Genomic DNA, 12,622 nt, shown 5'->3' with positions numbered 1-12,622 from the left:
GGGAGAACAGTGCTGGGTTAGGGGGGGGGCAGTGCTGGGTTAGGGGGGAGAACAGTGCTGGGTTAGGGGGGGGGCAGTGCTGGGTTAGGGGGGAGAACAGTGCTGGGTTAGGGGGGGGAACAGGAGAACAGTGCTGGGTTAGGGGGGAGAACAGGAGAACAGTGCTGGGTTAGGGGGGGGAACAGTGCTGGGTTAGGGGGGGGAACAGTGCTGGGTTAGGGGGGAGAACAGTGCTGGGTTAGGGGGGAGAACAGTGCTGGGTTAGGGGGGGAGAACAGTGCTGGGTTAGGGGGGAGAACAGTGCTGGGTTAGGGGGGAGAACAGGAGAACAGTGCTGGGTTAGGGGGGGGAACAGTGCTGGGTTAGGGGGGGGAACAGTGCTGGGTTAGGGGGGAGAACAGTGCTGGGTTAGGGGGGGAGAACAGTGCTGGGTTAGGGGGGAGAACAGTGCTGGGTTAGGGGGGGGAACAGTGCTGGGTTAGGGGGGGAACAGTGCTGGGTTAGGGGGGGGGACAGTGCTGGGTTAGGGGGGGGAACAGTGCTGGGTTAGGGGGGAGAACAGTGCTGGGTTAGGGGGGAGAACAGTGCTGGGTTAGGGGGGAGAACAGGAGAACAGTGCTGGGTTAGGGGGGAGAACAGTGCTGGGTTAGGGGGGAGAACAGGAGAACAGTGCTGGGTTAGGGGGGAGAACAGTGCTGGGTTAGGGGGGAGAACAGTGCTGGGTTAGGGGGGGAACAGTGCTGGGTTAGGGGGAGAACAGTGCTGGGTTAGGGGGGAGAACAGTGCTGGGTTAGGGGGAGAACAGTGCTGGGTTAGGGGGGGAACAGTGCTGGGTTAGGGGGAGAACAGGAGAACAGTGCTGGGTTAGGGGGGGGAACAGTGCTGGGTTAGGGGGGAGAACAGGAGAACAGTGCTGGGTTAGGGGGGGGAACAGTGCTGGGTTAGGGGGGGGAACAGTGCTGGGTTAGGGGGGGGACAGTGCTGGGTTAGGGGGGGGAACAGTGCTGGGTTAGGGGGGAGAACAGTGCTGGGTTAGGGGGGGGACAGTGCTGGGTTAGGGGGGAGAACAGTGCTGGGTTAGGGGGGAGAACAGTGCTGGGTTAGGGGGGAGAACAGGAGAACAGTGCTGGGTTAGGGGGGAGAACAGTGCTGGGTTAGGGGGGAGAACAGGAGAACAGTGCTGGGTTAGGGGGGAGAACAGTGCTGGGTTAGGGGGGAGAACAGGAGAACAGTGCTGGTGTTGTAGTGGTTCTCCTGGTTCTCCATGCGTGCCGTGTCCTGAGCTTCTGGGCTGCTGTTCAACATACTGCCAGGATTGTGTGGAGGGGGTGAACCTCAATTCGTCACTGCTCACGGCACACACACACACACACACACACACACACACACACACACACACACACACACACTTTATTTGAATCCCACATCCACACACAGAGAGTAGTGTGTTTTAGCTTGCTAAACCCAGAGACAGAGCAGCAGGGTGAAGGGGGGTTAGATTGGTTAGGGTTCAGGAGGTTAGGGGGTCAGGGTTCAGGAGGTTAGGGGGTTAGGGTTCAGGAGGTGAAGGGGGGTTAGGGTTCAGGAGGTTAGGGGGTTAGGGTTCAGGAGGTGAAGGGGGGTTAGGGGGTTAGGGTTCAGGAGGTTAGGGGGTCAGGGTTCAGGAGGTTAGGGGGTTAGGGTTCAGGAGGTGAAGGGGGGTTAGGGTTCAGGAGGTTAGGGGGTTAGGGTTCAGGAGGTGAAGGGGGGTTAGGGGGTTAGGGTTCAGGAGGTGAAGGGGGGTTAGGGGGTTAGGGTTCAGGAGGTGAAGGTGGGTTAGGGTTCAGGAGGTGAAGGGGGGTTAGGGGGTTAGGGTTCAGGAGGTGAAGGGTTAATGATCATAGGGTCGGCGGTTCGAATCCCGGCTCCTCCTGTCCACATGTTGTACTGTCCTTGGGCAAGACACTGAACCCCCAAAATTGCTCCAATGAGCAGGTTAGCCTCTTGCATGGCAGCTGCCGCCATTGGTGTGTGAATGTGTGTGTGAGCGGGTGAATGAGAGGCAATTATAAAGCGCTGTGGATAAAAGCTCTATATAAGTGTAGTCCATTTACCATTCATGGGTTACACTTACGCACGCACGCACGCACGCACTCACACACACACACACACACACACACACACACACACACACACCGCTCCCCCTACTCCAGCTGTAACTAGGTGCCTGCTCAGTGCTGATGCTGTCTTACAGCAGTGATGATGTCATGGCAGTGATGTCATGGCTCTGGTATGCACTTACTGCCCCCCCACCGAGGCCTACAAACCCCAGAACACACTGCTCCTCTCTCCCACTCTCTCTCTCCCACTCTCTCTCTCTCTCTCTCTCTCTCTCTGTCTCTCTCCCACTCACTGTACTCTCTCTCTCTCTCGCTCGCTCTCTCTCTCCCCTCTCTCTCTCTCTCTCTCTCTCTCTCCCTCTCTCTCTCTCTCTCTCTCTCCCCCTCTCTCTCTCTCTCTCTCTCTCTCATTCATTCTCTGTCTCTCTCTCTCTCTCTCTCTCTCTCTCTCTCTCCCCCCCTGTCTCTCTCTCTCTCTCTCTCTCTCTCGTTCATACTCTTTGTCTCACTCTCTCTCTCTCTTTCTTTCATTTTCTCTCTCTGTGGTTTTCTAGCCCATTTCTCTCTCTTTCCACGTCTCTCTGCTAGAGTTGGTCCTGGGGCAGCGTTCAGGATGTGGCATGTCGTTAGTGATCGTTAACAGCTTGTCTGGAGAGCGAAATGGATCGAGGACATCCTGGAGATCATGTGACACGGGTAGAGACTGTCCCCCGAACCCGTGACCTTCGTGACACCACAGTACAGCTGACATGACCCCACTCTCCGTCACGTTCTCAAAACGCCCCGGAGCTGCTCTCTGGGGTTGAGTCGCGAAACACCTAAATGCAAAAAAACGTATCCTAACGTAACTGTCTTTCATACAGTTTCAATGTTCATTTTGCTAAGTTACATTTGTCGGTCTTAACAAGCGGTCAGTTACTTTTAACTGTTATTCTGTGGACCCATGAGTCCAAGGCGAGGCTATGAAGACGCTGTTAGGGAGGCTGTGGTATCAGATGTGCAGGTCTGAACATGCCCTCCTTAGCAAAACACTGCATCCTGTGACACTACATTGACGCCGGGGTCGAAAGGCGCGGCCGTGCCAAACCTCGGTATGAGTAATGCGCTAGTGTCTGAGTGAATAATGCAATTTGAAACCTTATTGCGTTGTTTTACCTCACCTGTCGCTCTCACGACACTGTGAACACGGTGAGATCAACCGTTCCTTCCCGAAGCTTGTCTGAGGCGGCCATGTTGGCCAGGTGCAGAAGTGCAGCGAGGGCGTGGCAGGAGCGTGGCAGATGTTTTGATTGGCTAGATCCCTCCTCCACTCATCTGTGTCCAGGATTGCTGCTAAGCCTCGGTGCCTGGTTTGCTCGTGAGGGCGTGGACACGTGTGTGTGTGTGTGTGTGTGTGTTTGTTTGTTTACCTTTCTTCTTTGGTCTGTGTCTGGTCGCCTCCCCTCTTTAGAAGCTGTGTAGACTTTAGGAGCAGGGGAGATTTTTCAGCCGGTCAATTAAGGTGTGTGTGTGTGTGTGTGTGTGTGTGTGTGTGTGTGTGTGTGTGTGTGTGTGTGTGTGTGTGTGTGTGTGTGTGTGTGTGTGTGTGTGTGTGTGTGTGTGTGGTTCTGTGTTATTCTTTATTTAGAATCAGAATTTCTTTTATTGTCATGCATTTTTCCAGCATACTAGGAATTTGCTTTTTTGTCACTGTGCATAATATGAAACAACAGTGGACAGGGTTCAGGGACGAGACAGGACAGTGTGTGTTCTGGTGACGAGGTGGGGTGGCTGTGTCTTGACTGAAGGGGGTGGTTGTGAGGGGGGAGGGGGGTGTCTGGCTGGCTCTGATACCTTCTGAGCTCATTAGGGGATTAACGTGAGTTGGCATGCGTACGCGCGTGTGTGTGTGTGCGCATGTCCCCCTGTTCTCCCATCTGGCTTAGTCATGGTTGTTCAACACAAGATTGATCAGTTGTGTGGGAGTGTAGTAGGGCTGTAGCAGGGTCATGTGGGGTTAGGGGTCAGGGTTCGTGTGGTTTAGGGTTCGTGTGGTTTAGGGTTAGTGTGGTTTAGGGTTAGTGTGGTTTAGGGTTAGTGTGGTTTAGGGTTCGTGTGGTTTAGGGTTCGTGTGGTTTAGGGTTAGTGTGGTTCAGGGTTTGTGTGGTTTAGGGTTAGTGTGGTTTAGGGTTCGTGTGGTTTAGGGTTCGTGTGGTTTAGGGTTAGTGTGGTTTAGGGTTCGTGTGGTTTAGGGTTCGTGTGGTTTAGGGTTAGAGTGGTTTAGGGTTAGTGAGGGGGAAGGGTGGTCCTAGATGGGGGCTGTGGGTATGATCAGCAGTGACCAATGAGGGGCTGACTTGGGTATGAGTAGGGGGGGCTCATCACAGGTTTAGGGTTCGGGTTAGGGACCGTAGTGTTAGGGTGGTGTGGTTAGGGTTAGGGACCGTAGTGTCAGGGTGGTGTGGTTAGGGTTAGGGACCGTAGTGTTAGGGTGGTGTGGTTAGGGTTCGGTTAGGGACCGTAGTTTTAGGGTGGTGTGGTTAGGGTTCGGGTTAGGGACCGTAGGGTTAGGGTGGTGTGGTTAGGGTTCAGGTTAGGGACCGTAGGGTTAGGGTGGTGTGGTTAGGGTTCGGGTTAGGGACCGTAGGGTTAGGGTGGTGTGGTAAGGGTTCGGGTTAGGGACCGTAGGGTTAGGGTGGTGTGGTTAGGGTTCGGGTTAGGGACCGTAGGGTTAGGGTGGTGTGGTTAGGGATCGGTTAGGGACCGTAGTGTTAGGGTGGTGTGGTTAGGGATCGGTTAGGGACCGTAGGGTTAGGGTGGTGTGGTTAGGGTTCGGGTTAGGGACCGTAGTGTTAGGGTGGTGTGGTTAGGGTTCGGGTTAGGGACGGTAGTGTTAGGGTGGTGTGGTTAGGGTTCGGGTTAGGGACCGTAGTGTTAGGGTGGTGTGGTTAGGGTTCGGGTTAGGGACCGTAGTGTTAGGGTGGTGTGGTTAGGGATCGGTTAGGGACCGTAGGGTTAGGGTGGTGTGGTTAGGGTTCGGGTTAGGGACCGTAGTGTTAGGGTGGTGTGGTTAGGGTTCGGGTTAGGGACCGTACTCTTTGTGTGGAGGATTGTGTGTTTGAGCACTACTACAGTAACAGTGTTGACTGAGCCCTGAATCTGTCCTGACCTGTGACCCGTTCTCATTCAGGGAACTAGGACAGGACGGCACTCTAGCAGCTCAGAGGACATGGGAGGTAACCAACCTAGACACACACACACACCACACACACACTCCAGACACACTCCAATTATTTTAAAAGATCAGCAGTGAGGATTTAGTATTGACCATTTCATGGAATGTTCATATTCAAAACAATAATACCTCAGTTTACTGTGCAGTTTACCTGGACCAGGAAGTCATTGCACTAGTGACAGAAACTTCCATTGGTTCCATTGACAGGGTCTATATTTGAGTAAAACTGTGTGCGTGTGTGTGTGTGTGCGCGTGTCCTAGGACTGTCTTCTGAGAGGCTTCTGGAGACCACGTCCATAAGGGACAGGATGGCCAAGTACCAAGCTGCCGTGTCCAAACAGGACCCGGCGCGCACGGTGGGCTGTGATCCTATTGGTTGATTATCATCCACTAACTTAAGAGTAGAACTGGGTTGTGGTTTGTTGTTGTTGTGATTGTTTGAATCAGCCCTGCTGTTGTTCTACAGGCCAGCCAGGCAGAGACCGAGGGGAACGACGTCCGTGGGGATCTCAAGGAGAATGTGCCCCCTGCTGATCTGGCACTGGTCAGTATTCTCATCCGCTGTGTCTGTGGGCGTAGGGTCAAACGGGCGCCACGGCAGAACCGTGACCCCGTTATTACCGTTACTGTCTTGTCCGCGCACCGGGCTTTTGACATATGATTTTACAGAAAACTCAGACGTTTCTTGTTTCGTGTTGCACTTCTAGCAGTTCAGTAGATATACATTTCCTGCAAAGGACAATAAAGACAAATCTAATCTCATCATCTTCTTTGTTTTAAATCAAAGAATCAAACAATTTAATAAACTTAAAGGCCGGTTATTAAAGGATTGATTTATTAGAAGAAAATAGCGTGGTGGTGGCCACACAGACAACAGATTTACTAATTCCAATTTTCCCTGTAAATACATAATGTAAAAGCAACAGATGTCCATGTCCACGCATTAGAAAGGCTATTTCCTGTGTCTGTTTGTCAGCAAATATCAGCATAGCCTCGGAATGTCTCACAGCAATAGCCTACTGTATAAAATGCAAAAAATCTGGGGCTTTCACGGATATCAAATATCTAATATTATCCAATAATAGGCTATTTAAACAATTAAACAATTGACAAACACGTTTGCATAACACTATAACATACAATTAATAAGTAATTGTACTTAATATAAGTAAAACTGAATAATAATTTGTTGGATTTTTTGCCTCTGGCAAGGGAAGTATTTCTAGCATCTGTTTATGAAAACAGTCTGTTCTGACTCACAACCACAAACGGTAAGATGGGACAGGGAACTAGGAAAGAATTGTCATTATAATTTAGTGAGTGCAAACGTTTGTGACTCGGCAGCAAACCGTCAACATGTTGGACAGACAGAAATAGTGTAACAGCTGTGGGTGTGAATTGTACTGCAGAAATAACCACCAAGGGAAACTGCTGTGTTCGTTCTCATACTGTAACTTTAGAGATGTCTAAAACTGCACAGATCATCCAAATAGCCTTCATGCTGCAGAAAATTCTCTCTATTCCATTCTCTCTCTATTCCTTCAAATATTCTTGACTCTTACAATAGGAATCAAAGTGATACATTGCGTTATACGAAGGCACATTTACTGTAATAACAATGTAGTTTATTCAGCATGAGGTAGGTTACTCAATGCTGCAGGTTGAAGTAATAAGCAGTTTACAGGACTATCCAACATTCATTTGATATGAACTCAACGTTGGTATGGCCAGATTAACCCACCCTTATAAATGACTAACTGACTGAACTATGAAAGGCATTCGGCTATTTCAATGGCATTAACACATTTAAAGAGCAGCAAACCGTCAAAGTGTTGGACATGGAAATGTGTGTAGTTGTGGGTGTGAATTGTGTTGCAGAAACAATCACCAAGGGAAACTGCTGGGTTTGTTCTCTAACTTTAGAACGGTGTCTAAACGTGCACAGATCATCAAAATACAGCCTAAATGCGTCAGAAAATAGACATTTTCTCTATTCCTTCAAATATTCGTGACTCTTCCAATAGTAAACAAAGTGGCACATTGTGTTATTACAGTCAATGCAGTTTTTCATTTGCATGAGTTTGGCTACTCAATGCTGCAGGTTGAAGGAATAAGCAATGTACAACTATCCAATGTTCATTTGATATGAACTCAAAATTGGAATGGGCGGATTAATGCATCCCTATAAACGATATATAAGGTATTAACGCTCCCTATAGGCTATGAAAGGCATCCGGGTTCACACACACATACACATACACACACATAGTGTATGTATGTGTATGTGTCTGTTCTAGTGTGTGTATGTGTATGTGTGTGTTCTAGTGTATGTGTATGTGTATGTGTGTGTTATAGTGTATGTATGTGTATGTGTGTGTTCTAGTGTATGTGTGTGTACTAGTGTATGTATGTGTATGTGAAGATTAGTTAATTGGATATGGAGAAGCATTTAAGCAGATACACACAGTAAACCAATATACTGTAAGCTGACCTGTGAGTGCTAATGTTCACTTGGCAAACTATCCTACTGGCACTGTTGGCTTTAGCTGATCCATTTATATCTATGTAATCTTGTACCTGGCACAAAACCTCCAGAAGTACTATCAGGATCCTCCCTCTTAAGCACCTATTGTATTTATAGTTTGCTACAGTATTCTTCACTAGACTATGCTTTTAGTGTGTGTGTCCACCGACAAGCTGTATTTTAGAGTTGGCGCTGTTTTCTCGTTGTTGGGTAGTGAGCTCTAGGTCGCTATAGAGACGAGAGCTGTGTTCCAAGTGCCTTTTAGCACTATTGCACCGTGAGTTCAAGGCTTTTTTGCAGTTGAAAAAAAGTAGTAATTTTTGAGCTCGAGCGCAAGCTGTGACTAGCTGTTCTGATGATGACAACGGTCATTTTTTTGGCGAAACTGCAGAGATAGTGAACGTTAGCACAAGCTAACATTAGCTAGATATCTTACCTTGAGTAGTTAATCTACAGTCTGCAAAAACACAACACTCGTTGCTAGCGTAGGAGTAAAACATGAGAACTTAGCCAGCTCTAAACTCTAGTTTTAGTTCGCTCTACGCTGCTGTAAGCTTGGCACTGTTCAGCTACACTCAGCTTGCGATGCACTTGTGAGTTCTGGCAAGTAGTAGTACACTGACTTTTCCTACGTTAAATGCAATTATTGTATTACACTCCCTCTCTCTTTCTCCTCTCTCTCTATCTCTCTATCTCTCTCTCTCTCTTTCTCAGAGCCCACCGTTGGTGTCTAACATCAAAAAAGTGTCTGAGACTAATGGTGAGTCATGGGACACACACACACACACACTCACACACACACTCACACACACACGTGCTCGCTGCCCCCTGCCTGTGATGTCATCCACATAGCTGTAGGCTGGGGGTTCAGGAGACCAAGCCATGATGCAGCAGGACGCTGAGCTGTCCTCTGATTGGCCCAGAAATCTGGGTTAAAGGGCGGTGACGAGTCCTGACTGTGTTGTTGTTCTCATGAGTCACTGCTCTGTCCTGGCCTCTAACTCTCCTGGCCTCTAACTCTCCTAGCTCTGCTCTCTCCTGGCCTCTAACTCTCCTAGCTCTGCTCTCTCCTGGCCTCTAACTCTCCTAGCTCTGCTCTGACCTGGCCTCTAACTCTCCTAGCTCTTCTCTGTCCTGGCCTCTAACTCTCCTCTGCTCGGACCTGGCCTCTAACTCTCCTAGCTCTGCTCTCTCCTGGCCTCTAACTCTCCTGGCTCTGCTCTGACCTGGCCTCTAACTCTCCTAGCTCTGCTCTCTCCTGGCCTCTAACTCTCCTAGCTCTGCTCTGACCTGGCCTCTAACTCTCCTAGCTCTTCTCTGTCCTGGCCTCTAACTCTCCTAGCTCTGCTCTCTCCTGGCCTCTAACTCTCCTAGCTCTTCTCTGTCCTGGCCTCTAACTCTCCTAGCTCTGCTCTCTCCTGGCCTCTAACTCTCCTAGCTCTTCTCTGTCCTGGCCTCTAACTCTCCTAGTTCTGCTCTGTCCTGGCCTCTAACTCTCCTAGCTCTGCTCTGACCTGGCCTCTAACTCTCCTAGCTCTGCTCTGACCTGGCCTCTAACTCTCCTAGCTCTGCTCTGACCTGGCCTCTAACTCTCCTAGCTCTACTCTGTCCTGGCCTCTAACTCTCCTAGCTCTGCTCTGACCTGGCCTCTAACTCTCCTAGCTCTGCTCTCTCCTGGCCTCTAACTATCCTAGCTCTGCTCTGACCTGGCCTCTAACTCTCCTATCTCTTCTCTCTCCTGGCCTCTAACTCTCCTCTGCTCTGACCTGGCCTCTAACTCTCCTAGCTCTACTCTGCTCAGCTGTGTCACTGACTCCCTCTTGAGGCAGAACGGAGTATGACATGTGGGTGATACTTGCTCTGGTTTAGGTGGCGGTCTGGATGTGGTCCCCAGCCCTCAGATGAGTCCTCAGTCCTCCAGCCTCACGGACCCGCCCAAGACAGCCAGGGTGAGCACTCTCCCTACCATCCACCAGCCGGGAAAAACATACATGTACAGTAACAAACCCTTATTGAAGTGTGTGGTGTGTGGTGTGTGGTGTGTGGTGTGTGGTGTGTGATGTGTCTGTCTGTGTGTGTGTGTGTGTGTGATGTATCTGTATGTGATGTGTCTGTGTCTGTGTCTGTGTGTGTGTGTGTGTGTGTCTGTGTGTGTGCGTGCGCGTGTGTGTGTGTGTGTAGAAGTTCTGCCTGCCTGTGAGGGAGACCTGCATTGCATGCCTGAAGACTGTGTACCCTCTGGAGAGACTGGTGGCCAATCAGCACATCTACCACACCACCTGCTTCCGCTGTGTCCACTGCAACACCAAGCTCAGGTCCGGATCGCTGAACACAACACTGGCCATGTTTCCATCCACCTGTCAATCAAATTCTGTGAGGAATCGCTAAAAATATGAATGCGAATAAAGCCGGTGAATGTGCGTTTCCATCTAGAGCTTTAAATCGGATAAAGCATTTATCACAAAATACTTTTATCGAACAAGAGAAAATCCGATGCGATCGACAGTAGAAACTTTTTGTCGATTTTCATGACTTTTAATCGAATTTTACTGTTTCCATAAGGCATTTTTAATTCGATATAACTTAATTCGCATAAAACGTGTGGATGGAAACATGGCTACTGGCTCTACATTGATACTTTACATAGACTTTACAGAGATGTATCCATACTGTCATTTTTCAGTATATAGCCTCTTGATGCACTACTTCTCTGGTGTGTGTCATGGGTCTTTGGTGGGGGGTGTTTTAGTGGGGGTCTCCCTAGCTCCGTGAGTTTTCCTGACTCTGTGCTGCCCTCTGCTGTTTAGCCTGGGGAACTACGCCTCTCTGCATGGCAACGTCTACTGCAAGCCCCACTTCAACCAGCTGTTTAAGGCCAAAGGCAACTATGATGAGGGCTTTGGGCACCGACCCCACAAAGAGCTGTGGAACGCCCGGGCTGACGAGGACGAGGACAGGGAGACGGCCCGGCCAAAAGAACTTGAGGAACCGGCGGTATTGTCTCGTCCGGCTGAGACCCCCTCAGCCAAACAGCCGAGCCCCACGGTGGAGGAGTCTCCCCTGGCCAAGGTGACGGACCTGGCTGCCTCTCTGGAGACGCGTGCCCAGAGTCAGCCCAGCTCCGCGGAGAGACCGGCCGAGACCCGCAGGCTGAGGATCGCCTGGCCCCCTCCCTCCGAGGGCGACGCCGGGTCTGGGGCGGGCGCGCGCACGGGGAGCCCCTCCCTGGACGGCACTGCTGGAGGGCGACCGTGGAGGGCCAAGTGGCCCCCGGAGGGAGAAGTGCTCTCGTCCAATCAGAGCCCGGAGAGGGCGGAGCTGAAGAGCCTGAGGAGGAGCTCCTCTCTGAAGGAGCGCAGTCGGCCCTTCTCCATAGCCACGACGCCCAGTCCCCCCGTGGCCCCGGGCCCCAGGGAGCCCCGGCGGCCCCTCAGAGCCGCCCTGCTGGAGAGGAGGGGCTCACTGGAAGAGACCCGGACCGTGGCCAGAGACCAGGACCCAGAACCCCAGAACCAGCAAGAGAGAGGGAGAGATGAGAAGGAGGAGATGAAGCCACGAGGAGAAGAAAGCAGCTCAGGGGAGGAGGAGGAGGAGGAGGAGGAGGAGGAGGGCCTTCCAGAGCAAGGGAGGAAGAGAGAGGAGTACGTGCAGAGAGCAGCAGCAGCGGCGGCGGTGGAGGAAGACGCCTCGTTGAAATGCCAAAGTGCCTCCCCAGACATCCCAGCATCCCCTTCTCCAACCCTGCAGCCCAAACACAACCGCACCTCCCAGGACGTGGGCTTCTGGGAGGGGGAAGAGGAGGGGGAGGAGCTGACTGTGGAGGAGATGATCAAGAGGAACCGCTACTACGAGGAAGAGGAGGAGGAAGATGATGTCTGAGTGAAAACCGTCCCACTGACCCAAACTGGAAATAAAAACCCAACAGCCCATGTAAACTGCCCTATGTACTCCTGGTGCATTTTAGACAGCACTAATAACTCATCTTAGGTTCAGGAAAGGGCAGGGACAAAGCAATGGAGATGCACTTTCTCTGATTGGTGCAATCATTGAGTTAGTATATGGTATAGTAGGAGGGTTAGTTAAATCTGTATCAAATTACTAGATTTCTTAAGGCCTGATGGTCAATTATAGATGTAGACTGATGGATTTAAAGGTTTTGAGACTTTGGTACAGTTTGTTTATGCTGCAGGGGCTAATTTGTTTAAACTGGAACTGAATACATGAACATCTCAATGATAATGCCTTTATATAAAATTGAAATGATTCAATTATGGAGTAATGTCATACACTATGCTGGAACAATGTTGGCCATCATACAGTAGTATCTTGTCTGTTTGTTTTGAAAGATGGATTACATACGGATAGTAGTGTGACTTTTATATATGTGATGTTTTATCTACAGGGTTAGGTCAGTATGTGAGCTTGTCCAATCCACTGCCACATGGATGATGGGGAACGGGTTTCTAAATGACTGCAAGAACCTGGTTGATTTAAGAGTCACAAGTAGCCTAGAGAACGTGAAAGATTGATCCTTGTCTTTTTGTATTTTCTCTGTGCTGCCTAGTCCCAATTGTGTGTTTTCTGTTTTCTGTGTGCAGTGTTTCTGCATCCATCGGCTTCCTGTTTCTAATTTACCTTTGGTGCCTGTTTAAAATTGTATTAAAACATTTTGCAATTCATTTTTAAAACTGGATATGTGCACATTGTTCAGATCTACCCTCGTATTTTATAGTGTACTTTACTGAGGACCAAAAATTGTTTGTATCTTCAAATATTCTAAATCAT

At 50.0% G+C, this 12,622-nt stretch overlaps 1 protein-coding gene across 4 annotated transcripts in view; it reads left to right on the top strand.

Moving 5' to 3' along the window:
- The window catches only part of LOC311310997 (LIM domain and actin-binding protein 1-like), a 33,861-nt gene extending 21,239 nt beyond the window's left edge, over nucleotides 1–12,622 (top strand). For all 4 annotated transcript variants that reach the window (XM_084440609.1, XM_084440608.1, XM_084440607.1 and 1 more), the window contains exons 5-11: nucleotides 5,269–5,314; nucleotides 5,575–5,669; nucleotides 5,780–5,857; nucleotides 8,552–8,597; nucleotides 9,707–9,786; nucleotides 10,019–10,152; nucleotides 10,645–12,622. In XM_084440609.1, coding sequence (XP_084296735.1) covers nucleotides 5,269–5,314; nucleotides 5,575–5,669; nucleotides 5,780–5,857; nucleotides 8,552–8,597; nucleotides 9,707–9,786; nucleotides 10,019–10,152; nucleotides 10,645–11,716 — 1,551 coding nt within the window. In that variant the 3' untranslated portion in view covers nucleotides 11,717–12,622. The remainder of the gene's footprint in view (nucleotides 1–5,268; nucleotides 5,315–5,574; nucleotides 5,670–5,779; nucleotides 5,858–8,551; nucleotides 8,598–9,706; nucleotides 9,787–10,018; nucleotides 10,153–10,644) is intronic.

Source organism: Borostomias antarcticus (assembly GCF_949987555.1).
Source record: "Borostomias antarcticus genome assembly, chromosome: 7".
NCBI classification, from domain to species: Eukaryota; Metazoa; Chordata; class Actinopteri; order Stomiiformes; family Stomiidae; genus Borostomias; species Borostomias antarcticus.
Note: the sequence above shows the minus strand (reverse complement) of the source record. Positions and strands in the feature narration are given on the sequence as shown.